Below are 24,408 nucleotides of genomic sequence, written 5' to 3'. Positions count from 1 at the left end.
GGCCTGGACTCTGAGGACGCTGAGCTATCCAGAGCAGAGGTTAGGGAACAAATTTCTATTAACAGTTATCAGTCTATGGACTCCCGGCTGATAGAGCCTCTCAATGTAACAGCTTATTTTCTCAATTTATTTAAGACTCGAGCTTGTCAAAAGGTCTTTAGGAAACCAAATGAGATCTCTCCAAAGTCCCTTCTTCCCCTCAAGCTAGCTCATGGTTCTGTCTTTGGGGACAACAGAATGAACACAACCCCTCACTCTGCAAGACATAACTAACAAGCTGTATATCTGGCTAAATATACAAATAATTCCGCTAAATATGTCAGTGTTGACATGGACACAATCACCAACTTCTGGATCCCTGGTAGAAACTGAACAATGATACCTACACCAGTAAGCACAGTACTTACTGATAACTCTACATTTGTAAGGACCTGTATTCACACCTCTTCCTCCAAATTTCTCTCCCTTCCCTAATTCAGAGAAAACATGCATGTCCCCACCCACTCCCTTCTGGGGAACAGAGTTTCTCTGAAAGCTTGACTAAAGCAGAGAAGCTGGATGGAGTAGAAAGTTGTTAATTTGATTTTTTTTTTCCAGTCCATCATTCCTTCTTCCATCTTTCTGTAACAGCACCCTAACATTCCCTTGGGGAAACCAATTCTACACTCCTTCCATGGGGCTCAGATGGACCTGACATCATCTTCTGCATCTGGGAGAACTCATGCTTCCAGCATCATCGGTAACGGGCTCAGAGGTGGGCCTAACCCAAGCTGAACCAATGACAAGGATCAGCCTAATCCAAACTGAGCCAATGATTGGCTCAGGGGTGCATGTAACTCAAGGTGAGCCAATGAGTGTCCAGGCCCAGGCCTTTCATGGAGCTATCAAGAAAGAAACTCTCTGGAGTTGTTAACTAACCTTACTGTAGTAATTATTTCACAAAATATACGTCTCAAACCATCACGTGCTACACCTTAAACTTACACAACGTTATATGTCAATTATATCTCCATAAAGCCCAGGGGGGGAGGCGGGGAGAAGAAACTCTTTCCATTAGGGTTTGTGGTGGTCATCTTGCTATCACAAGGGAGGAGCCTGCCTGAGAATGAAGCCAAAACAAAGGAAAGCAGGGCCAAGAAGTGGAGAGACTGGGTCCTGACAATATCATTCGGACACCTGGGTCCAGTCATTCCTGATTTAAGGTTAGGAGAGATAATCAACTCCCTTTCTTGGTTGGACCAGTTAGGTCTGGATTTCTGCTACAAGAGAGGCCTAATTAACGTCTGGAGTAAAAGATCTTGTTTGCTGAAAGTACAAAGGATAGAGCACCTAGAGTGTAAATAACAGTAATTACCATGGTGACGGGTAAGGGTAAACCTAATTCTGGTAATCCCTGCTCAAGCCGCAAGCTCTAATGAGCCCAGAGCTCATCTAGTGTGGGGTCACCAAACCAATGTCTATAGCGTTAAGAGCCCAGTGCCCATGCAACTGTAACTGAATGCTGTGTGGCCATTAATGATCATATTGAGGACAGTCTCAACTGCACAGCATGGGAGGAATTCTGTGTACAGGAGGGTGAGAAAGTGAGGAACTAGGAACAATGAATGTACACTGACTTTTCTTGATGTTTGGAAAAAGATCACGTCCAAGTTCAACGTAATGAGTCCCCGCCCACTCCTCTAAATATTTCCTACAGCCCTACCCCTCACTCGATTACGCTGCAGCCACACTGCCTTCTTTCTGTTCCTTGAACACACCAAGCTTGCTCCCACTCAGGGTCTTTGAACAGGCTGTTCTCTCTGCCTGGAATGCTCTTCCCTCAGATCTCTGCTAGCAGATTTCCTTCTTGCTGTTCAGATCACAGCTGAACTGTCTTCCCCAGAGAGACCTTATCTGAACATCCCACCAAATACCTCCTCCAGCCCTTCACTATCATATTAACCCCTGCTTTGTTTTATTTCATCACTTTATGAGTTTTGTTTTTGTTTTATCTTCCTCCACTGGAATGTCAGTTTTGAGCACAGGGACCTTCACCATCTTGCTTTTTTATTCCCAATTCCTTGAACAGTGCCTGGCATATAATAGGCTTTCAATAAATGCTTGTGGAAGGAAGGAACACAGGGAAAGATAGAGACTGGCCACTCACTGGAAGGGGATGTGAGGTTAAGGAAAAGAAGCAAGAGACCCTCTGAAGGCTAGTTTATAGTTTACTTCTGTAAATCCCTAAGATACTTAACAGGATGGGGAAAAACCTTTCTCCCTCAGCACCTGAGTGGCATCTCATTAATGGGAAGGGGCTGGAGGACAGGGTGCCATGTTGGAAACTACCCCCTCCCCAGGTGTACATGATGAGGAGTATCTGATACAGTTACTGGAATTTAATAACCTTCATCCTGCAATCTTACCACAGATGAGTTTTAGAAAAGGGCTCTTTATCACAGCCAGTGAGGCTTATAACTTAAGCCTCAGTAAAGAAATGATATTGAGATGTTTTAGGAGGCGCTTCCACTGTGGCTCTAATTACAGCCCCTGCATTTTAAAAACACCCCTAGGGAAGAGAAAAACTATGCTAGAGGCTAAGAGGAAAGAAGTAACAGCTGAACTTCACTTTCTTATGAAACAGCATACTTAAAAACCTGACCTTTTTTTTTTTTTTTTGGCCATTTGAAAATGTCTCAGAAAGTTCTAATGTGCATTACTCCCTGCCACAGATAGCAGGTAAGACAACTGGCAAAGGTTCTCCTTTTCCAGCATTATTTACTGAATTTTATCATCACCTTCTATTTGTGGTGTGTTAGGCATTTAATACATTATTTCCAAACAACTTGACCCTCTTTAAGCTGTTTAACTGTAAGGGGTAGGTAGGCAAGGCAATCACTTGGTTTCGTAGGAAGCTGGAGCAGAAACATTGTATGCCTTGGCCATCTGCATAGGTGCAACAGAGTGGCAAACCAGACCCAAGTGCAAGGGAGTCTTTGAATTCAAATTCCAGATCTCCCTGGGGTTGCCAATAGACTGGAGGTCAGTTTCACTCTTTGGTCCACGCAGTCTTTTGAAAGGCACTGTGTCAGGCAAGTGTTAATGCTTGGTCACAGTATACACAACTTTGTACCCACTATCTTAAAAGTGGATACTGCATGCATTTATTGCATCCGAGCCACAGGGATATGTCTTCCTAACTTACGTTCTCAATACACCATCATGCCGTCATGTCCCAGTAGCTCTGTGGACAAACCTGATGGGCACCTCAAATGTATGTGCTACAGCATGCAAGAACTGGGATCAAGTGGTCCAATAAGTACTTATTTTCTATTTTGGATAACTTAGATCTATTACTCTTACAAAAGTGTTTCAGCAAGTTTTTGGGGGGCGGGTATTTTCCATGATCAAACTTAACAGGAAAGTCTGAAAACACACTTGAGACACACACCTTTGATTTCAAAACTCTAGAAAAAACAAAGCCTTTCTCAGCTCTCCTCTGAGTGAAGAAAGCCAGCACAGCTGGTCAGGAGCAACACACACATATAAACCATCAGGAATTAACAGCCCTTCTCCACCCCAACCCCAATCTCTCCCAATCAAAACACATGGAAGAGCGGAAGGGAAAGGGAGAAAGAGAAAGAAGCTGCCAGAGACTGGCACATGCTCCCACGGCTTCTACGTTATGACGCAGGCTTTGCATTTTGCAGAAGTGACATTACTGGGGCAAAATCAGTCAAGAGTCAGCAAGTCTGACTTGTCTCGGTGCTTTCAAAGTCTGTAATGATCTCCCTACCAAAATACCTCAGTAGGCATGCAAGGACATATGCTCAAGGGTGTACACCATCATTGACTGAGAGGAAAACTGGAGGAACTTAACTGTTGACAGAGGACTGATCAGAAAATGGTGCAGTTAAGAAGTAAATGTACTGGGTTTCCCTGGTGGCGCAGTGGTTAAGAATCCGCCTGCCAATGCAGGGGACAAGGGTTCAAGTTCTGGTCCGGGAAGTTCCCACACGCCGCGGAGCAATGAAGCCCGTGCGCCACAACTACTGAGCCTGCGCTCTAGAGCCCAAAAGCCACAACTACTGAGTCCTCGTGCCCCAACTACTGAAGCCCGCGCGCCTAGAGCCCGTGCTCTGCAACAAGAGAAGCCACCGCGATGAGAAGTCTGCGCACTGCAAGGAAGAGTAGCCCCCGCTCGCCGCAACTAGAGAAAGCCCGCGCGCAGCAAGGAAGACCCAACGCAGCCAAAAATAAATAAAATAAATAATTTTCAAAAAAAAAAAAGAAGTAAATGTACTGATATGGAAGAAAGTTTATAAGTTAAGAAAGTGCCATTTTTGTTTGCAAATGTATCTCCCTCTGCGTATACAAATAGAAAAGGGTCTGTAAGGATATACCAGTACGGGGGGGGGGGGGGGGGGGGGAGTAAGGCAGACACTGAGATTCGAACCTGTACCTGACACTTCTCTAAGATATATATTGTTTTTTGCAGTAAGCACATATTGCTTTTGAAATTTTAAGAAGCTTAAACTTGGACGAAAAGAAAACAAATTATCCTGTCCAAGGATAATTTTTATTTTCTTGAACCAAGAGGCCAAGGAAGGAGCTTTTCCTACTGTGGCATTCCCCTACCTCCGTTCCTTTTCAAACATTTCCCCACACCTACTAAGTGCTGGGCACTGCTGAGCGAGGCAGACACAAAGCACCTATGTCAGGACTAGGTGCAAACACAGTACCAGTTGCAGGCACAAACTTTCCATATGCAGGCACGCTCGAGTTAGGGAATTATCTTGTGAGGAAGGGAAGTGTAATCTCTCTGGGCTCACACATTCTAAAGCAAAAGAACACACTCTGGAAACAAAAATAACATCCTAACAGAATAAGCCAAGTTAAGAAACTATTAACCAAATGGGATGAAATATACCAATCAGAGGCCTCTGACACTTTAGGGGCATAGATCATCTGCATTTTTAAGTTTCAAAAATGGTTGAACACCAACGCTGGGGTCAGATAACAAGTGGCTCTGGGAGTCGCTGGGATCCAATTACTCTTCAAAGTACCTTACCCATGTCCTAAAATGCCATCCTATCCTAGAATACATGAACAAAACTCGCATAGAAAATGAGAAATTTCTGTCCGGCGCATGCTGCAAAGGTCGTTTCTTTAGAAAGGAAGTTAAAAGGGGCCTAAAGGTAGAGAGGGGCACAACCTGATAAAACCCTGGACAAAGAAATCGGGAAGGTCGAGCCCTCAGGAGACAGCGAACTTGAGATGACTGCAGAAGATAATGTAGCTTCCCCAAAAAGTAGTATCAAGGTGATGGCGGGGTTTCCTATGACCTCAGAGAGGCAGGTAAGCCCAGCCACCGCATTCAAGCTGTAGAATAAGCGTTTTCATCCTTTATCCAATCCTTCCCCAAAGTGCTGTCAGGGGAAATCTGAACCGTCCTGCAACAGAGATCTGAGGAAAGCGGAGGGAGGAAGACCGCTCCAAACACGTCCCCAAAGGGAGGGAAGTGCCGAGGAGGAGGGAGGTTTTCGGAAAGAGGCCTGCACCGAGGGTGGAGGCGGGTGGGGACGTGGGCGGGAGAGGGGCTACGAGGAATGAGGGGCGGTGGGGGCAGCAGAAGGCGGTGGCGAGGACTGAGGGGCAGAAAACTGAGCGAGAAGGGAGACCAGGGGAGTCGGGGTGGGAGGGAACAGGAGGGCAGAGCCGCCGGGCTGCGGGGACCCGGGACGAGGAGAGCAGAAGGACCGAGGAAGTCTAGGACGGAGGGGGAGGACAGCGGGGTCGGAGAGAGGCGAGCGCAGAAACAGAAAGAAAGCTGGCAAGGGTGAGGAACCAGGCGCGAGGGACACGAGGGTGTGAAGGCACAAAGTTAAGAAGGGAGGCTCCAGGGAAGCGCGATTTTCGAGCCCAGCACCCGGGAAGCGACGCGCAAGTGAGGGGCGCGCCAGGGCTCCTGCACGGCGGCGGCCCGGGGTCCCGAGAGCGTGGCGGGAGCCGGGGCGGGCAGAAGAGTTTCCCGGCGGCGGTGGCGGTGGCGCTGGCAGTCCCCGGGAAGCCCCCAACCCGGGGGCCGCAGCACCGCACTTACCCGGCTCCGGCTGTGAGGACCGGCGGCGGTGGCGGCTGCTGCGGCAGCGGCTGGGGGCGGTGCGCCCCGGGCCCCCAGCCCCCGCCCCCGCGCCCGCGCCCGCGGCCGGCGCCGCCCATTGGCTGCCGCGCCACGGGAACGCGTCTGCCTCGGCCAATCAGCGCCTAGCAGCGCCTTTTGGAAACTTTTTTCCCAGGGCCCGGGCGCGGCGCGGCCACGCGGCGGCTCTGGGAGGGCTGGCGGGAGGGGCCCTGGGAGGCTCCCGCTGCTGGGCAGGGTTCTGGTCCGCCTTGGAGGCTGCAGGGTGCTCCCTGGACACTGGGGGGACGGGCTGGGACTTGCGGGCCACGCACTTCAAGAAAATATGACTCCCTCCCCTTGACACCGGTTGCATTTTCCTGTTCTTGGCTTTTCCCCAAAGCAGATAGAAGGACAAAGATATAGGTCCAATTAGGATAAGCAATGCTCCAAGTCCTCCCCACAACTTTACAACCAATATAAAATTTTCTTTTTTTTTTAAAGACCTTTTGATGTGGACCATTTTTAACATATTTATTGAATTTGTTATAATATTGCTTCTATTTTATGTTCGGTTTTTTGGCTGGGAGGCATGTGGGCATCTTAGCTCCCCCACCAGGGATGGAACCCCAACCGGGAACCCACACGCCCCCTGCATTGGAAGGCAAAGTCTTAACCACTGGACTGCCAGGGAAGTCCCACAACCAATATAACATTTTTGACATCATTATCTTCTTCTTCAAAGGCAGCAAAACTCCTTTACAGGAGTTTGTTTTCCAGCCTGCCTTTGAATCCTTGCTCTGTCCCTTAGTAGCTGTATGATCTTGGGCAAGTTATTCTCTCTGTGACTTACTTTCCTCATCTATAAAATGGGGTTATGCAGAGAAGAAATGAGTCAACGTGGCATTTGTAAAACGTTTAGGACAGTGCCTAAGCACATAGTTAAGTACAATCTATGTAGTGATCATGATTTTTCAATTGGTTATCTAGGCCAGGCATAATGCTAACTTCTTGATGTTCACCAACGAATATCTATTGAGCATTCACTTATATCAAAATAAATGTCAGACAAGACACCTGTCCTCAAAGGGCTTACAGTACTAAGAAAGGACACTAAATCAGCAAACAGAAACAGTGAAATAATGTCAGATGCTAATAAGTGCTATGAATAAAGCAAGGTCATGTGATTGAAAGGGGCTGGGGAGGGGTCCCTGCAGATAGAACATCAGGGAAAGCCACTCTACCAGGTGAAAATGGAGCTGAGACCCAGATGATGAGAACCACAGGAAAGCACTTTTATGGTTCTCATTTTAAAGCTGAGAAAAGTGTGCAGGAAGTTAAATGCATTGCCCAAGGTTTCACAATTAATAAACAACAAATCAGACTTCAAAGCTGGGTCTGTTTGACTCCTACACCGGTGTTCTTCAGCACAATGCTACAGGCAGAGATCTTAGCTGCTTTGAGGCCTCCAACCACAGTCATAGAATCCCTCCTGCATCCTTGCCATGGTTAAGAATGGCCTTTAATTCTACTTCGACTCCTTGCTACTTCCTGAAAGAAGCTCAGAGATGCAAAAGGGAACTACCACTTACATCAACGGGGTTAAGGAAAGTATCAAGGTGTCTTTTAGGAAACGTCCATCCTGGCCCCAAATGCTAATAAATCATTTGCACCCCCTTGACACTTTCCAGAGCCTCACCATTCTGTGAGGTTTCTGGGCAGAGAATAATCACCCCAGTTAAAAGATAAACTGAACCACAAGTTGATGAGCTATCAGTACTGACTACATGACATTAAGTCATTTAAACCAGTTGATTTTCAATTTCCTTCATTTTTCCATTAAAAATAAAAGGGAGAAGATATTGAAATGATTATCTAAACTCCTCTTCAGGAATAGGTGTTTAGGTAAATGGGTTTGTTATTGGATAAAACCTTAAAAAAATGAAAGGGAAATTTTGGTATACTTTAAAACTTTTTTCCCTCTATTCAATTTGTTTTCCTTGTAGCTTTCAGATATTAATGAGCAGAAAGCTGGGTTTCTCTTGCTTAAATCCTTCCATCATAATTTATTATTTCAAAACACTAAACTTTTCATTAGCCTTCCATTTGGTATGATTGATAACGTTTTTATTTACTGCATTTACTTATTGACACCAGGCACAGCTCTGGACTTGAAAGAATGCCAAGCAATGTCAAACAAAATGTGTCTGATCTTTATTTTATGGCTACAACCTTTTTTAAAAAGCAATTTTAAAATCCACAATTATTTTGTTTCCTTTTTATATTTTTAGTTAGTACTGTCTGTGTTCAGAGATACTCAACTAGAATGAAAAGGTGAGAAAAAAAATCTCTAAAGAGAAGCATATTTTTTGGTACTGTGAAAAAAACAAAACGCTAGAAACAGGGTTGTTTTTCATCTGTTCTAATTCCCACTTGGAGAATACTACCCACACACAGACACAGTGAAGATTTACTCAGCAGTAATAAATACCTAAGCAGGCAGATGATGTGTGGACTTGTCATCTGCCTTCTGGAAATGGAATACAACAAGCACAAAGGGTTCTTCAGCTACGTGTTTGATCTTGCCCTCCACAACACCTGTCTACAAGGACGCCTGCAGGGATGTATTAGCTTCCCCTGAAATCTCCCCCACTTAATGTGGATTGCCTAATGAAGTTGCCTCACAGTACAGACTTCAGGGGGAAAAAAGTTCTTTTGGCAATTTTTACTTGCTGATCCTTATGCAAAGTTAACCTGTTTCTTAGCAAACTTCAGAAATAATCTTTTACGTAGCATTCGGCTATTGCATCGTAAACTATGTCTAGATTTAAAATATATATGCTTTGTTTTTCTCCCAGTTTGCAACAGGAAATAGTGAGCAGCTGGTAGTTTCAGAAATGTCCGTTGTGCCTACTTAAAAACAATTTTTTAAAAATTTCAAATATAAGTAAAGAATCTGAAGCAAAAAAAACCCAAAACAAAAACCCCCAAAAAACAAAAACCCCAAACATGGCAAATCTAGCCACCAAAAACACAAGCTGTTATTGGCTTCACATGGCTTTTGCAACTATAAAGTCTCCTTTTTGCTCGCCTAAGCGGTCACTGGAAAAGTTGTATTCATTTGCAACGAGCTTTGGACCAGGACTTTAAAAAATCACGTTTTCTTACTGAAGTCACGAGGACCTCTTAATTGTTGGTGACAAAAGCCAGCCTAGTCTTGGCACAGGCTTTCTTTTTGCCAGCTGGATCACAACTTCGCGAGGCGCCCTGCCGGCCCGAAGGACCTCGCGGGCAGCCTGGTTGGCAGTTATTTTTTTCTCCACTCGCCGCTAGGTTGCACTAGATGAAGGATGCTGTAGCAAATATGCGTAATTTAAAAAAAAAAAAAAAAAAAAGTAGGGTCATCACGTGACAGAGTAAGAGAGAAAAAAAGCCAAAACGATCAGGTTTTTCATCAAAATCCCTTTTAAATCGCCTTCCCTCAAAAGCCCGAAAGAGCTGAACGGTGACAAATCCCGGTTGGCAGGTTTTTTCCCCGGGTTCCACCTCACAAGCACCCTAATTCTCCGCTTTCAGGTTCCTTCCCACGCCACAACGATAAGCCAGCGGCAAGGCTTTCTTAAACTGGGGGTTTTCGCCAAAAAAGCCGGGGTCGCCCCCCGGGAAGGTCCCTATTTAGGGGTTTATCGGGAGGGGACTGAGCCTGACGAGGCTGCAGGGCCGCGAGGCCCCGCCCCCCCCCGGGGTTCCCAGCACACCCCGCGCGCGGAGGACGCGGCGGCGGGGGAGGGGCGGAGGAAGGGGCGGAGGCAGGGAGGAGAGAAGGGCGTCGGTTTTGCGACAGGGGCGGTGCGGTGCGGAAGCGGAAGTGGAGGGTGCGCTTGGCGGCGGCGGCGGGAGCTGCGGAGTCGGGAATCAAAACAAAGGGCCTGGGGGGGTGGGGGGAAGGCGGTGGGGCCGGAATGTGAGCGGAGGTGGAGCCGGCGGCTGAGGTGAGTTTGCTGGCAGCGCTGGGAACTAGTCCCCGACGCGCCCAGTGATTTGGGGCCACCAGGCTGGAGAGGGGGAGAGCGTCACCTCTTTCTGCCTGTTGCCGGCCGGGGTGGGGGAGGTTGGCTGGTCTGAGGGGAAGGAATGGGACCCACCGGGCAGGCCCCCGCTAAAGGTTCGAGTTGTCTCCCTTTCGGGTCAGTTCACGACTGTCATTGCAGCGCCTCTGCTGCCCTTTGGGGGTGTTTGGCTCCCTGCCCACACTTGTCTCCTTCCTCCCTGTGGGGCCCTCCAGGTGTGGAGAGCAGCCCTTCTAGAGGGGTGTGTACAGTTGGAAGTTTAAGAGAGGAGGAGGACGGCTGGTGTTTTTGCAACCCTCCCGCCCCCAGCGTTTTGCACCCTCCTCGGTCTATCAGCACTCCCTAGGGTGTAGCCTCTGGCTTGACTGAGAGCGTTGAGTTGTCTTAGGACTTGAACCACTCCCAATAATTGTATTGCGACACTGTGATACACCTTTTAGAGTTTCCCTGGCACCTTTCTGTTATTACCTAGAGCTTTCCAGTTATATCTTTTGCACTTTCTAACATCTCTGAGCATAAATATTCTGTTTTGCATACAGGGAAACAAACCTAAATGGGCTTCTGAGGCATTTATTGAACTTTGCATTCATTCAGCAGTTGTTGATGGGTGCCAGACACTGTGCTAGGTGCAGGAGATACAATAATGAATAAGAAAACATGATCCATATGTACTACCATGGAGTTTATATTTAAGTGGGGGAGACAGATAATAAAAAAGCAAGCAACTAAGGTAATTTTAGGAAAAAGAGCTATGAAAAACAACAGAAATGCCCAGGAATGGGATGCGGTGATGTGGGGTGTTGAGGACTAGATTGGGTGTTGAGAGAAGGCCACTGCTAAATCTTCTACTTTGTCTCATTTAATACAAACAACAACTAATGAAGGTGCTACTATTATCATCAGGCCTATTTTACAGATGGGATCTGAGGTTCAGAGAGGTTGCGCGTTGTCCAAAGCTGCACAGATAGGAAGCGGCAGAATTGGGGATTGATAGGAGGACAGTCTGAGGTCACAGTCTGGGCTCTCAACCACTATCTGAATTGCTCAAAGACTGAGAGATAATGGCAGAAGTGAGACTTCCACTCAAATCAAACAGAACTTGCTTTGACTACCTGAATAACTTCATGTCATTCCCAGGAATATTTAGGAAAATTTCCGGGTGCAGGCCACTAACAAGCTAATACGTTTGTACTTTCTGTTGCTTGTGTTGAGCGATACCAAAGGTACCTTGGTGTGGTGGAAAGAGGTGGACAAGCCTGGTTCTTTTCCCTTTCTAATTGTGTGATCTTGGGCAAGTTACATAATTTCATTAAACTTCTGTTTCTCCTCTGTAAAAATGTGGCTAATTTCTCCCTTGTCTTTCTCACAGATTTACTGTGGGAAAAAAGATGACATAAATGGATCTCATTGTCTGGTTGTTTCCTTCATTGTATCCCTTGTGCCAAGCACAGGCTTGCTACATAGTAGATACTAAGTAAATATTTGCTGAATGAGGAAATAAATAATGTTAAACAAAAAAGCTTTGTAAACTGTATTTTACTTGACACCTTAGCTCACTTTCAGGATTGGCCTTGAAGGGGCTTGAGAGAGCATGTTGAAGTTGTGTACGTCATGAACATCACAAATTCTTAGGCTCTAGAGAGAAGATAGGGTATATGAGGTCTGTATTTAATAGGAAGAACAAGTACCATAATTTACCATTATTGTGGCAGTTAACTCCATCTCTGTCTCCAGATTAGCTCCAGTTTTTGTAGGTAAATAGCTGCTTTATTCATTTCCTCATTCAACAAATATTTCCTTAGTATATACTATGTAGGAGCCCCGTGCTTGGCACAAGCCATACAGCGATGAAGACAAACAGATGGTGGCGTCCTTTATCTGATTTTTTTCCCCCATAGTAATGCTTTCAGGTGGGCAGGGGAGAAATTAGGCACACTTGACAGAGGAAGAAACTGAAACTTAATAAAGTTTTGTAGTTTCCGCATAAGGGCCAAATAGTAAATATTTTTGGCTCTGTAGGTATATGACCTACAGTCTCTGTTGCAAATAATTAACTCTGCAATTGTAGTGCAAACATAGCCATAGGACTTCAATAAGGTTGGCTGTGTCTCAAATACAACTAGTCATAGACACCGAAATCTGAATTTCATGTAGCTTTGTCACAAAATATTGTTTTGATTTCTCCCAAGAATTAAAAAATGTGAAATACATTCTTAGTTTGCAGGCCATTTAAATACAAGCAGTGGGCCGGTTTTGGCTGTAGTTTTAGGCAGTAGTTTGCCTACCCTTGCTTTTTGTGATTGGTTTTCCTATATCTTAGACATAGTGCTTATATAGTCATCTCTCCCCTCACCCAACTATGTAGACGTTAAAATCTCTTGAAAAGAGCATCTTATCAGGGAGATAGCTAAAAGAAATTCTTCTCTGTATGCCCAGAAATTTCTGAAAGATAAATTAATAATGTTAAAATGGCCATTGTCGGTAAGAGTAGGAGGTGGTTGGGGCATGGTGGCGAGGGCTTGGAAATGAGGCTCCCTTGTCCTTACCACTGGCAGGCTGCCTCTGTGCCCAATGGCTACTACTGATTGGATCTGCTTTTATCGTATCATTTAAGACTTGTAGAGTGTCGTTGCTCTGGAGTAGATAAGAGCACATCTGGGACTTGAGATTTCTCTGTTAGATTTTTGGTGGTATAGCAGATTCCACTTTCATAATAAGTAAACTAAGAAGTTGGTTCGACTTGTTCTGTAGCCGAATCAAATTCAAAGTCCACAGAGGTCACTTAATTTGGACCTTCAATACTCATATCAAAGACACAGTGGGATAGGTTGCTCTGAAATCAGTTTCATGATCTTACATAATTGGGAGTGAGGACATGTGGTTGTTCTTTTATTCAAATTATACGCTGTCTTCTGTTAACTTTTTGAATCTCCCAAGTAGAGTGTTTAGGGAGGGATAGTCGAGAAGAATTAAGAAATATTATATAGAAAACGTCTACTGTGGGCTGGAGGAGTTTGGCTCCAGCCAAGTGAAGAGGAGAGGTTTCTCTCTGGGTTATGCAGGTGTCCAAGATGTGGCTACTTCTCTCAAGCATGGCTGAAAAGAAATAGGGCTTGTCCAGAGTTCTTTTTTTTTTTTTTTTAAGAGCTCCTGACTTATTTATTTATTTCCTTTATTTTTTTGGCTGTGTTGGGTCTTCGTTTCTATGCGAGGGCTTTCTCTAGTTGTGGCAAGCGGGGGCCACTCTTCATCGCGGTGTGCGGGCCTTTCACTGTCGCGGCCTCTCTTGTTGGGAGCACAGGCTCCAGACGCGCAGGCTCAGTAGTTGTGGCTCACGGGCCTAGCTGCTCCGCGGCATGTGGGATCTTCCCAGACCAGGGCTCGAACCCATGTCGCCTGCATTGGCAGGCAGACTCTCAACCACTGCACCACCAGGGAAGCCCCTCAGAGTTCATTTTTGTTTGAAGACCTATGAAACGTAAGGAATGGAAGATGATAGACTTTTAAAAAAATCAGATTGATGTAGTTAGGGTTCAGGCATAAATAGTCAACCAAGTTTACCAATTTTAGTAAGCTGTAATATGCTTCGATAGCCATTCTACTTGTGTTCCTTAAGATCTGACTTGTTGGGAGCCATTGCACCATAATTTTTTTTTAACTTGGAAGACATTTACATTTATTTTTACTTTCCCACATCACTAATCCTGGATATGAGTGGCTAAATCTTGTATCTCTATCGGGAATACATAGCACCACTGAGTGGCTGTTACATCCTATGGAAAACTCAGTCTTTGGTCACAGCATTAAGAGTTCCTGGATTTGGTCCCATCAGCCCTCTTTGCAATGACCTATACACCGTAAATATAGTTGTAGTCTCAGATTTCAGTAATAAAATTAGTACTTATGCAAATAAATAATATTGAAATCTCATTCTTAACAGGGTGGAAGAATGAAAGAAAAGAAAGATGAAAGAATGTTGAACCACTTTGTATGGCTGTATGATGGAAGGAAACGGAACTGAGAACTCCTGCAGTAGAACACTTGGATGGCTTCAACAAGATAATGATGCTAAGCCATGGCTTTGGAAATTCTCTAATTGCTTTTCTCGTCCTGAGCAAACATTGCCACTTAGTCCCCAAACGGTAACTATGTGCAAGACTAAGGACATAGCAAATTCCTAATGCAAATAGATGAGAGACCCATTTGGTCTGGGGCAGTCTCTCTCCCTGGAGTCTGTGCTAAGTTTTCTCTTGCATCCTGCTTATATTACTCCTTGTAGCACATTATTGTAATTCCTGACTCAATGAGGGCACAATTTTTTAACTCCTATACTTCCACACTAAGCAACAATAGATGCTTTAAATATGTGCTGTTAAAATTTTGGAAAGATTTGTTTCTCATTAAAGTCACAGATTCCAAAGACAAAATCCACATTGTAGAGTAAAACCAGAGGAAAGTACAAAATAGATTTTATTTTACGGTAGCCTTCTGAGTTTTGTGTCTTAAAATCAAGGAAAGATTGATAGGATTTGTTGATAGTCTTTTTCTGTTCAAGATTTCTCTTGAATATTTAAGTATGTCTAGAACTTTTTCTTTTGTCTTTTCATAGTGATTTTGACGTTTTCTGATTTTATTTCCTTCATCGTTATCACTTTTTTTTTTTTTTTTTTGCTATTGTACTTGGGATTTAAATGAGACTTTACTATGAATTTATATAAGGGTATTGATAATGACTTTTAAAAAAAATCTATTCCCTGTCTTCTCCAGCTTTTCATTATATAGTTACCTTTGTTGCATGGCATCAGTAATTGGAGTTATTTCAGAAGTATTTTACCTCAGGGACAGTTTGCACTGAGGGCTGGCAGCTCAAACAGGGTCCTGGAGTGGCAGATCTAGCCCTAACAGAGTCACAGGACATGGAATTGCACTTTCACCTTTACAGATCCAGAATCTCGATTTTGTCAGTGGTACCCAGAATTGAGTACGTTCAGGGAGATCAACTCAAAATAACCCTGCCCATAAGAGCCAGATCTATATAAATCAGAATGCCAATGAGCTAATTTCCAGCCTGAATTGTAATTACCAAGAGGGCAGAACATACTGCTCGTTGGCTGGTGAGACCATTGCTATTACCTCCCTTTTAGGAAAAGTAACTGAAAATCCACATTTCTCCCTTATTAGTGTACCCTCCCATAGCAGAAGGAGTGAAGTCATAGCAGTCAGATGGACCTTCCTGTGCTCTAAGGGATGAGCATGTCTCAGTCACTGTATCAGGGCGTCCCCTTCATCTTAATAGTGCCTGTGCTCAGCCGGTAAAGGTTGTTGATTGGTTGGATCCCCTTTCAGTGGCCAGGTACTCTGCTGAGTGCTTTATGTTTACTATTTCGTTTTATCCTTCTAACAAATGTAGTAGGTACATTCTGTTGTTCCCAGTTGAAGGATGGTAAAATTGAAGCATAAAGAGGTTAGGTTAAGTCACTTACCCAAGGTCATAAAACTATTTAGTATCACAGTCAAACCCAGGTCTCTGACACCAATGCAATGCTGTAACCTTTATAAACATACCAGCCTCATGTGTCTATGTTACAGGCATATGACAAACTATTTCTCTTTTATCTTTTTCCCAGATAGTTTTCTAATTACTCTAATTCTTTCCACTGGTTACAAAATAATTGTTGGCATTATGGCTTTAGGTCATGATACCCCAGGGTTTGCTAAATGTCATCAGCAACACGTTTAAGACCTATTCATGGATGGGCCACTTGGGCAGATGCTTGATAGTGCTTGATACCTTCTCCACTGGAGGACCTTACTGAAACCACCTAGATCTGACTGCACAAACTATTAAGTATTTTCCTCAAAGCACTTTGCTTGTAAGCCGTCTTTAGTGAATACTGTTATGACTGTTGTTTTTTATACCACCTATTTTGTCTTCAGAAGACACTGAGAGGCAAGGGGAAGTTATCAAAGGGAAGACACTGAGACATGGATGGTTAATCAGGCTTGTTGAATATGTAAACAGACCCCCTCCCCAAGTCTCTTAAAATTCAGGAAGGACACAGTCGTAATTTTAGTTGTCTGTTTCAATGTCCACCTCCTGCTGAAGAATGCTCCTGGTTTTAGCTGCCATTCCGTTTTTGTGGTTGTGATTTTGTGTGGTTATGACGGAGAGATGGAGATAGGTTTGAACACTGTTTGCATTTTTTAATGCAATCAGATGTGAGTAACCCCAAGTCACTAGCCTCATAAAATTAATTTGTGTTCTGGTTTTCTTTTCTCAGAAAGATTACATGGAGAGCAAGAAAGTTGCTGTGGAATTAAAGGATGTACCATCTCCCCTTCATGCTGGCTCTAAACTTTTTCCAGCAGTCCCACTTCCAGATATCCATTCTCTTCAGCAACCTAAAATACAGCTTTCAGCTGTCCCCAAAGTAAGCTGCTGTGCCCATTGCCCTAATGACCCCTCCACTTCGCCAATGCGTTTTGGTGGTGGCGGTGGCGGAGGGACTGGTAGCTTGATTCCCCCAGGCGCACTGTTAGACTCGCAAAGCACCAGGACAGTCACGTGTCAGGTGGGGTCAGGGTTTGCTTTCCAGTCTGCATCTTCACTCCAGAGTGCCTCAGCTAGGAACAATTTGGCCAGCGTTGCAAGTGACTTTCCCAGCATGTGTCTAGAAAGTAATCTCTCTCCCTGCAAACACCTGCCCTGTTGTGGAAAGCTCCATTTCCAGTCATGTCATGGTAATGTGCACAAGCTGCATCAGTTTCCAGCTCTCCAGGGCTGCACCTCCTCCGCTGGCTATTTCCCCTGTTCTGATTTCACAAGTGGGGCTCCCGGGCACTTGGAAGAGCACATTTCACAGTCGGAGCTAACGCCTCACTTATGCACCAACTCTTTGCACCTAAATGTGGTACCTCCGGTTTGTTTAAAGGGCTCACTTTACTGCGAAGACTGCCTCAACAAGGTTTGTATCTTTTTATTTGTTATGTTGGGTGCAGCTAAGGTTTGAGGAATGACTTTTTTAAAATAATAATGGATATATCTTGAAAAAAATCTTTCTTGTGAGTGGGGTCAAAGAGTCTTTCGTGATGTGGCTTTCTCCCCGTCAGCATAACTCCTTCTGGTCCTGAAAGAAAGGAAAGGGTAAAATGGGAGGGACCATTCAAAAAAGTGCAGAGTAATTATTTAGTTTATGCTCTTAGAGTCTCCTGTAATAAATCTATTTCTTACATGTGAACCTAGCTTGGCAAAGCCTCATGTTCTGTTCTGTCTTTAAAGGCTAGAGCACAATTGTGATTTCTTACAGCTAACACTCACCTGATACATGGACCCATTCTTGTAAAACTGCATGTTGTCCCTTTGTAATAATTTGGGGAACTTGAAACTTGGCCTCAGTCACACCCAGTGTTCAAGTAAAGACATTACTTCCTTTTATGTAAAGTGTGTCTGAGGGTCTCCACCGTAGCAGACATATGGCCCAGAATGTAAAGGTCTGATCATGTGAATATCTTCCCTGATCATTTCAAGTCACTTTGGAAGTGAGTTTATGCATTGGTAGCTGATAGTTCTGGGAAGGGTGATTTGAAAATACGTTTTATCAGAGGTTAGCAGGTGGAAAGGAGAAACACTTAGAATGTGTTTTCAGTTGTTATGTGTAACTCTAGGTTCTGAAATAATGTATCTGAAACCTCCTCCTCTTTTTAAAAAAATTTTAAAACAGCCGGCAAGAAATAGTATAATTGATGCTGCTAAAGTCTGGCCAAATATACCACCTCCAAATACTCAAACTGCACCTGTTACTATTCCTCTGTGTAATGGCTGTGGAACCAAAGGAACAGGGAAGGAGACCACGTTGTTATTGGCGACCAGTCTAGGCAAAGCTGCTTCGAAATTTGGTAAATGACAGTATGGTGTAAAATGTGCATATTAGTTTTCAATACCTGATACTAACACTGCATTTAATCGCCTTTAAAAAGATTCCTTGTGGTTCTAAAGCTACTGTGTATGAGTCTCCATTTCCATCTCTTGGTAAAAATCTTTTTATCCTTATAGACCAATAGGTCAGTTGCCATTAATGTTGGGCTGACGCTATTTGAGACCGGAAGCTGTGTATAGTAAAACGAGGAGTATATTAGGAGAAGTAAGTGCTGGAAGGGACTTGGTGTCAACTTAGGTTCATAATCACACTTGTTGGTTGTATGCTCCCTAGACGTACTTAGTATTTAGAAAGATTTAGCAATGGCTGATGAAAAACAGTATTTGAAAACCTAAGATTATTTCCCCAAAAAGTAATTGATATATTTTATCTTTAAAAAACATTTTTTAAAAATTTGAATCAGATATTAATGCAGTGTTAAAAATCATTTAAAATCAAGGACAAGGGAATTCCCTGGCGGTCCAGTGGTTAGGACTCCGAGCTTCTACTGCAGTGGGCACGGGTTGGATCCCTGGGTAGGGAACTAAGATCCAGCAAGGCCTGTGGCGCAACCAGAAACAAACAAACAAACAAACAAATGTGCTTTAAAAATAAATAAAATAAAATCAAGGATGATAACTTCACCGTTTGTCTTCTCTTCATTGTTCTCCCGCACTGAGTCGGTAGACAAGTGTGGGAGGAGCGTGAAGATCAGGTCTCAGAGCTGCAGCGTCCATTCACCTATGTGTTAGTGTTCAGAGGAGCATAACTGGTCAGTGTGAGAGTGACTCATGCTTTGTGATGGATTTATTGTGGGCTTAAAGTGACTTGATCTTTAGATTTGTTCTCTCCTGAAAAATAGGAATAATCACTTAGAGATACTATGGCAGCTTGGGGTTGTTTGTCTTATTAGACCAGCCATTGAGGTTGGTATCCTTAAATTTAACATCAGTCAATAATTTCATTTTCCTGCCCCTGAGAATGAGAGGTAGCTACCTGTTATTTTTATTTGAATGTCTTACCTCTTTTTTACCATGTGTAATTGAAAATGTTAACATTTCTTAAGGGTCACCAGAAGTTGCACTAGCCGGACAGGTGCTAGAAAACTTACCCCCCATTGGAGTTTTTTGGGATATTGAAAATTGCTCAGTCCCCTCTGGCCGCTCAGCTACTGCAGTTGTACAGAGAATTCGTGAGAAGTTTTTTAAAGGCCACAGAGAAGCAGAATTCATTTGTGTGTGTGACATCAGTAAAGAAAACAAAGAAGTTATTCAAGAGCTGAATAATTGCCAGGTAAAAAAAAAAAAAAAAGAATTTTTATCTATTTTGCTAGAAGAATAAGCACGTGTGATTTCTTTTTAAGAATTCTAATTGAAAATTTGTTCAATAATATGCATTTGTGCTAAGTTTGTAAATAAAGGAAAACAGCGAAAGATTATTTCTTAATTAGGTACTAGAAATCATTTAATCATGTCTGATCTTTCAGCAAGGCTGCTTATATGTGACTAGTGCTTTCCTAGTATAGTGGTTACATATGTATCATTTCCTTTGATTTTCATAACTGCTTTGTGAACAAGGCATAGGATTTATTATATGGAATTTACAAATGAAAGGGCCCAAGAGGTGAAGCAACTTTTTTAAGATCATATGGCCGTAAGTGGATGAGGTTAGATTTAAATCCAGATTGTCTGACCCCAAAGTCTGTTCTTTTCAGCTGGAACCAGAATCAAGTTCTTTTGACTTTCAGACAAGTAATTCCATTGATATGCCATATTCCTGCCTAAAATTATATAGTTCTGTTCCTTGTAAAAACTAATAAATCCTATTTTGTATTGTATGTAGTTGAGGCACCTCTCAAACCTTTCCTTCCTTTGGAGACTTTAATGTGAGCCTGATAGTTTTAACAGGAATAAACACATTTTAGCTCCCTTAGGGACAGATGCCTCTCCTCTTCCACCACCTGATGGTGGAAGCCATAGACGACGAATAGAAATGACATCAAATACAGCCCCAAATCGTACCTTAATTATATATCATACCTCTGCCACCCACAAAATTGTTGGCAAAAGATACTAGAGAGAGCTAATTTACTTCACATTTCACTTTCTTTTCTTTATTTTCTGAAAGGGGGATGGATGAAGTGAAAAAGCAGAAGATTAGAGATGAAACTAGAGATAATAATGGTCCCAGTTAATTCGTCTGGAGAACTGAAGTTGAAATTATTGAGATTTGACTGTAATTTTTTTCCATTCCTAAGTGGCAGTAATAATAAAAGTTTCCTCAAGAACTGTCTATTAAGAGGCGGGCAGAATGTGTAGTGATTTTCTAACCTCAGCTCTTTCTCATTTGTCCTTATTATAAATTAATGCAGGTAACCGTTGCCCACATCAATGCTACTGCAAAGAACGCTGCTGACGACAAGCTCCGCCAGAGCCTCCGAAGGTTTGCAAATACTCACACTGCTCCCGCCACTGTGGTTCTTGTGTCAAGTAAGTGTAGAAACATCTGCTAATTTCAGCTAAACTCACTGTGTGTGAATTATCATAGAAACCAAAATATGTTAAAGTAAAATGTGCCCCCAAAGACGCTGAAATACATAGGACATTTTATGCTTATCTTTGAAAACTGTTTAGAAAAAAAAATGGGTCTACCTGGATTTCTGTATTTTTCTCCTTGGAACTTGATTAAGGATTCTTGCGGGGCCAAGTTTATTAAAGAAAATGTAATTTTTTTAATCCTGGGGGCCCCGTATTGCTAATTTTAAAAATCTAAGATGAAGTTGGGGCTCCTCAGAGTATTAACATTTGCTCCTTTTTACTACTGGAAGTAACGTGTCTTGGGATTCAGTATAAGTATACGTAAAATTGTCTTACCATGTTAATTCTTCTGATACGAAATGCGTTCCTGTTCTAGAAAGGGGTGGGGGTGGCAACTTAGAATACAATCCTGCCGTTCCTTCCTTCTCAGTAGATGTCATTAGAGTTACCTCTCTCTGTCAGGTGTTTCTAATGTTTGGGGATGGGGGTTGGGCTGTACCTTGTCTTTCAGCTGATGTCAATTTCGCATTGGAACTTAGTGACCTGAGACACAGGCATGGTTTCCACATAATTTTGGTCCATAAAAACCAGGCCTCAGAAGCACTGCTGCACCATGCTAATGAGCTGATCAGATTTGAAGAATTCATTTCCGACCTGCCCCCCAGGTTACCAGTAAAAATGCCAGTAAGTGGGTTTGTGTTCTTTCTGCCATATTCTAGTTGAGATTACAGAGGCTCAAGACAGCCCTTCATAAGGGGTCTGCAAGCCCAGGTGAGGCTGTTCTTCGTAATAGGCTGGCCAGATTTTGAAACAGGCCTAGAAACTTTCTTCTCTTACAGATATACAGAGAATTGACATGCATGCATTTTGCTTTTATTTTTTTCAAAATGTCATAGGGAACTGACTTTTAGATTTACCTTACTGACAACCACTTGCCAGTGTCTCCAAAGCTAGCAATGTTTTGTGCCAGGGGGATGGAAGTAATGGAATGAGAGTTATTACTCTTTTTGCTTCCAGGTTTTAAGTGTAAAGAATATGATGATGGTTTGCACATACTGGTGTGGTTGGAGTCAAATAAGCAGAGTGATTGTACAGTTGTGGCACTTAATCCTGAAGCTCCAGCAGGCCTCTGAGCCTGTTTTCTATGGTTGTGGTCCCTGGCATGCATGGGCACAATGAGAAGTAGTGGTCGCTACACCTGTAGCCTGGTAAGCCACTTGACAGGAGAAAGCGCATGTGTTTCCAGCAGGCTGAGCATTTCTCATAGTCTTGTTTAGGATAAGAATGTTTACTGCAACACTGAGCTTGTGTTTAAGCTGTCTGGAGACTATATGTGCAACTTTTAAACAATAATAACGGAGAGGAGCTATAGTGTGGATGGTCCAGAAGGGTGGGCAATCCCATTCATGAAATGCAGTTTTAACATATTTTAATAACTTTAGAGTTACAGAAGCACTTTAGGAATGATCTCACCCAACCTCCTCATTTTAGGGAGGAGGAAGTCAGCACTTAGAAAAAGAAAAGCAAGCCGCTGGAGGTCCCACAGCACAATGGCAGCAGAACCGAGACTGCCCCCCCCCAACCCCAGATTCAGGCACTTGCATTGCTGGCCCCACTGCATTCCCTGATACCCAATGAGATCAGAGCCTGGCCAGAGATTGAATACATGCTAAGGATAATCCGCAGTTGGGGGTACCAGAGTCTGGCCCAAGGAATAACATACACAGGCCCTACTTAAGGCTTTGGAGCTGCTCTGCTGATTCACTTTTGTTGTTCTTCATTATGTTTTTAGTCTTTTGGCTACAGCTACATTTCCTCTCTTCCGCTTGTGTTTGGCACTCACTTTTTTAATCCAGAAGGCCTTTAAGTCAATTGTAGTATTTTAGGTGAGAGATTGCCCACTGTAGAGATCCTTATTCCTTATGATTAAAAAAAAAAAAGACCGATTATTCAGTACATTCAATCTTGCCACATATTTTTTTCTCATTCGCCAGAGTGATAATTTTAGATATACTTCTCTTTTTCCATGTTTTTCAGTCTAAGTAAGTTTACCCTCTCCCGTGGAAATCTCTGTTATCTCCCCTCCAAGGTTGCTAGCTAAAGTTTGGAGATCACTCATTGTTCTTCTTGTTTGTAATTGAATGTGTGCCCTCGAGTCCACCCACTGTAACACTTTTCCTCTGTATCAACAGTGCCACACTCTGCTCTATGTTTATAACCTACCAGCAAATAAAGATGGCAAGAGCATCAGCAACAGGCTCAGACGCCTGTCCGATAATTGTGGCGGGAAAGTGCTAAATATCACAGGCTGCAGCGCAATCCTCCGCTTCATAAACCGAGATAGTGCAGAACGGGCTCTGAAGCGAATGGAAAATGAAGATGTCTTTGGTAATAGGATCATCGTGTCATTTACTCCAAAAAGTGGAGACCTCTGTGAAACAAAGAGTTCAAATGCAACTGCTGATAAAGCGAAGTCTCCCAAAAAACTTAAGAATCCAAAATTGTGCCTCATCAAAGATACAAGTGAACCATCTTCCAGTGCCAAAGCCGCACCTGGAAAAGGGTCGCAGGCAAATTCTGGATCTGCTACCAAAAATACCAATGTTAAAAGTTTACAGGTAATTGTGATACCTCTTGCTTTCTGAAGTTTATGGTAGGTTTGCTTTCTTGGTCTCTGTTTTATATGCTCGCTTGCTTTTGGTGTGTCCTTTTCTACATTTTCGAGGATACTCAAAGTCAAGTGTTTCCTGTACAAGGTCTGACACATCTTGGGGGCTTAACTGTTAAACTCCCTTGCTCTGTCTGTTTTAAGGAGCTATGCCGCATGGAGTCGAAGACTGGCACTCGAAGCAGTGAGCCCCAGCAAGGCCACCTGAGGCCGGTGGCACCTCCTCATAGAAATTCAAGTGCTGCAGCGCCCACACCTAAAACCTCGGGGGTGGCAGAATCCGTTTACAAAACCAATCCAAAGTAGGTTCCGTTATTCTCCCTTGTAGCTGCTTGTCATGATGTGAAGGAAAATAAGTGACCTCTTCCCTGCAATGTTTCCCTCCACTAGAAAAGAGAACCTCAGCACCCGCAGTGTTACCAGTTCTCCTGTAGAGAAAAAAGATAAAGAGGAGACTCTGTTCCAAGTGAGTTACCCATCTGCTTTTAGCAAGTTGATCGCATCCAGGCAAGTGGGTCCTCTGCTCACGCCTCAGTCTTGGTCTTCTCGGTGAGTGGTTCTTGATCCGTGGAGTGGTTGTGTGCAGTAGAAGGGGTTATGAAATAATGTTTAACAGAATTCAAGCAATACACAAGTGCATATTTAAAAGAGAAATCTTCCACCCCTCCTCTGCCAGTCCCCTTTTCCACTGGTAACGATAGCTAACATTTGGGGGCAGTGATTCTTGCTGTTTCTCCCTCCTCCACGTGGGAGTCTTAGTAAGCCGAGGTCAGAGAGAGAAGCCTGTCCTGGAGTCCTTAGGCAATGATGGGAGGCACATTATGTTCTTACCATGTCCTCATGGCTTCATCGTGCTGAGGAAGAGGCCCAAACTGACACGCATTGGTTATTCTTATTCGTGGGGTAATTATAGGAAGCTGTTTGAGGAACGAGGGTCTCTAAACCACCTTAACACCGACCTTACTTAAGCTTTCTAAACTCCAAGTAATTCGTGAAGCTTGGAAAACAGAAGGAGCTCATGCATCCCATGAGCTCCTTCTAGCATTGTATTTGTTCTGCTGAGTTGGTGAAGACACTATAGAACATGACTTTGGACCTGTCAAATGACATGTACAAA

At 43.5% G+C, this 24,408-nt stretch overlaps 3 protein-coding genes and 1 non-coding gene across 8 annotated transcripts in view; 1 reads left to right on the top strand and 3 right to left on the bottom strand.

The window, feature by feature from the left end:
- The window catches only part of NDE1 (nudE neurodevelopment protein 1), a 29,919-nt gene extending 23,761 nt beyond the window's left edge, over nucleotides 1–6,158 (bottom strand). The window contains exon 1 of the mRNA XM_059897138.1: nucleotides 6,083–6,158. The gene's annotated coding sequence lies outside the window, so the exon portion shown is untranslated. The remainder of the gene's footprint in view (nucleotides 1–6,082) is intronic.
- A 3,876-nt stretch (nucleotides 6,159–10,034) lies between these two features.
- MARF1 (meiosis regulator and mRNA stability factor 1) overlaps nucleotides 10,035–24,408 on the top strand; it is a 41,422-nt gene continuing 27,048 nt past the window's right edge. For 3 of the 4 annotated variants that reach the window (XM_059898611.1, XM_059898612.1, XM_059898610.1), the window contains exons 1-10: nucleotides 10,035–10,092; nucleotides 14,111–14,312; nucleotides 16,452–17,135; nucleotides 17,892–18,066; nucleotides 19,153–19,379; nucleotides 20,458–20,575; nucleotides 21,135–21,307; nucleotides 22,816–23,241; nucleotides 23,436–23,593; nucleotides 23,682–23,840. In XM_059898611.1, coding sequence (XP_059754594.1) covers nucleotides 14,169–14,312; nucleotides 16,452–17,135; nucleotides 17,892–18,066; nucleotides 19,153–19,379; nucleotides 20,458–20,575; nucleotides 21,135–21,307; nucleotides 22,816–23,241; nucleotides 23,436–23,593; nucleotides 23,682–23,840 — 2,264 coding nt within the window. In that variant the 5' untranslated portion in view covers nucleotides 10,035–10,092; nucleotides 14,111–14,168. The remainder of the gene's footprint in view (nucleotides 10,093–14,110; nucleotides 14,313–16,451; nucleotides 17,136–17,891; nucleotides 18,067–19,152; nucleotides 19,380–20,457; nucleotides 20,576–21,134; nucleotides 21,308–22,815; nucleotides 23,242–23,435; nucleotides 23,594–23,681; nucleotides 23,841–24,408) is intronic. The other variant, XM_059898613.1, reaches the window with a different exon arrangement.
- On the bottom strand, nucleotides 13,894–14,020 carry LOC132350045 (small nucleolar RNA SNORA25). Its single transcript, XR_009497802.1, has one exon. It is a non-coding gene; the product is annotated as a small nucleolar RNA SNORA25 (small nucleolar RNA).
- The window catches only part of LOC132349814 (bMERB domain-containing protein 1), a 199,764-nt gene continuing 192,330 nt past the window's right edge, over nucleotides 16,975–24,408 (bottom strand). The window contains exon 8 of one of the 2 annotated variants that reach the window (XM_059898615.1): nucleotides 16,975–17,297. In XM_059898615.1, the coding sequence (XP_059754598.1) occupies nucleotides 17,243–17,297 (55 nt within the window). In that variant the 3' untranslated portion in view covers nucleotides 16,975–17,242. The remainder of the gene's footprint in view (nucleotides 17,298–24,408) is intronic. The other variant, XR_009497751.1, reaches the window with a different exon arrangement.

This window comes from Balaenoptera ricei, chromosome 15, assembly GCF_028023285.1.
Source record: "Balaenoptera ricei isolate mBalRic1 chromosome 15, mBalRic1.hap2, whole genome shotgun sequence".
NCBI classification, from domain to species: domain Eukaryota; kingdom Metazoa; phylum Chordata; class Mammalia; order Artiodactyla; family Balaenopteridae; genus Balaenoptera; species Balaenoptera ricei.
This window is presented reverse-complemented; position numbering and strand designations above follow the sequence as displayed.